Here is an 851-nt window from a genome sequence, read left to right on the forward strand (position 1 = left end):
ATACAATTTGAAATATAAGATATTATTTTTTGAATTAAAAATGAAGATGTATTACCTTAAAAAATTATTGTTTACCTTTTTAATAAATACATTAGTGTTATCACATTATGTATGTAAAAAAAAAAAAAAAAATACATAACTATTAGAATAACATAAATATATAATAAAACAATTATTACATTTTCAGTACATATTCATTAATCCTCTTAATTTTTTTTTTTAGGAAAATTTTGTAAATAACTATTATAATGTAAGCCTCATACAAAACAACGTAAAAAGAACAAGTATAAAATCAAGACTCTTAGGACAAACCCAAAAACATAATCCACATTATCATAATGATCCAGAACTGAAAGAAATAATTGATAAAATGAACGAGGAAGCAATAAAAAAATACCAACAAACTCACGATCCATATAAACAATTGAAAGAAGTAGTAGAAAAAAACGGAAAAAAATATACAGGTGGTAATGATGCAAAACATATGTCAACGCTAGAAAAAGAATTATTGGAAACATATGAAGAAACGTTTGGTGACAAAAATAATATAATGTTAAAATCAGGTAGGTACCCAAATGATAATGACGATTCAGATGATTCACCTTCATGTGAATGTACTGATATTAATAATGCGAAACTAGAAAAAACAAAAGGCAAAGATAAATATTTAAAACATCTAAAACACAGATGCATAGGTGGAATATGTTCTTGTTCAGTTGGTAGTGCACTCTTAACAACGTTTGGTGTGTATGCTACTAAAGCTGCTGTCATTGCTAAGTTTGCAGAAGTGCCTAAGAATTGCATATACTCTATTTCTATATTTAAAATGCTTACGCATGAAGCTACATATT

The 851-nt window shown here is 26.1% G+C and overlaps 1 protein-coding gene across 1 annotated transcript; it reads left to right on the forward strand.

The window, feature by feature from the left end:
* Positions 1–40: 40 nt before the first annotated feature.
* On the forward strand, positions 41–851 carry PRSY57_0028400 (stevor; the record flags this gene model as incomplete). The annotated part of the gene is made up of 2 exons (XM_020114338.1): positions 41–109; positions 224–851. Coding segments are annotated over 2 exons (697 nt in total), but the record flags the coding sequence as incomplete, so codon positions are not given.

Source organism: Plasmodium reichenowi (genome assembly GCF_001601855.1).
Source record: "Plasmodium reichenowi strain SY57 chromosome Unknown, whole genome shotgun sequence".
Taxonomy (NCBI): domain Eukaryota; phylum Apicomplexa; class Aconoidasida; order Haemosporida; family Plasmodiidae; genus Plasmodium; species Plasmodium reichenowi.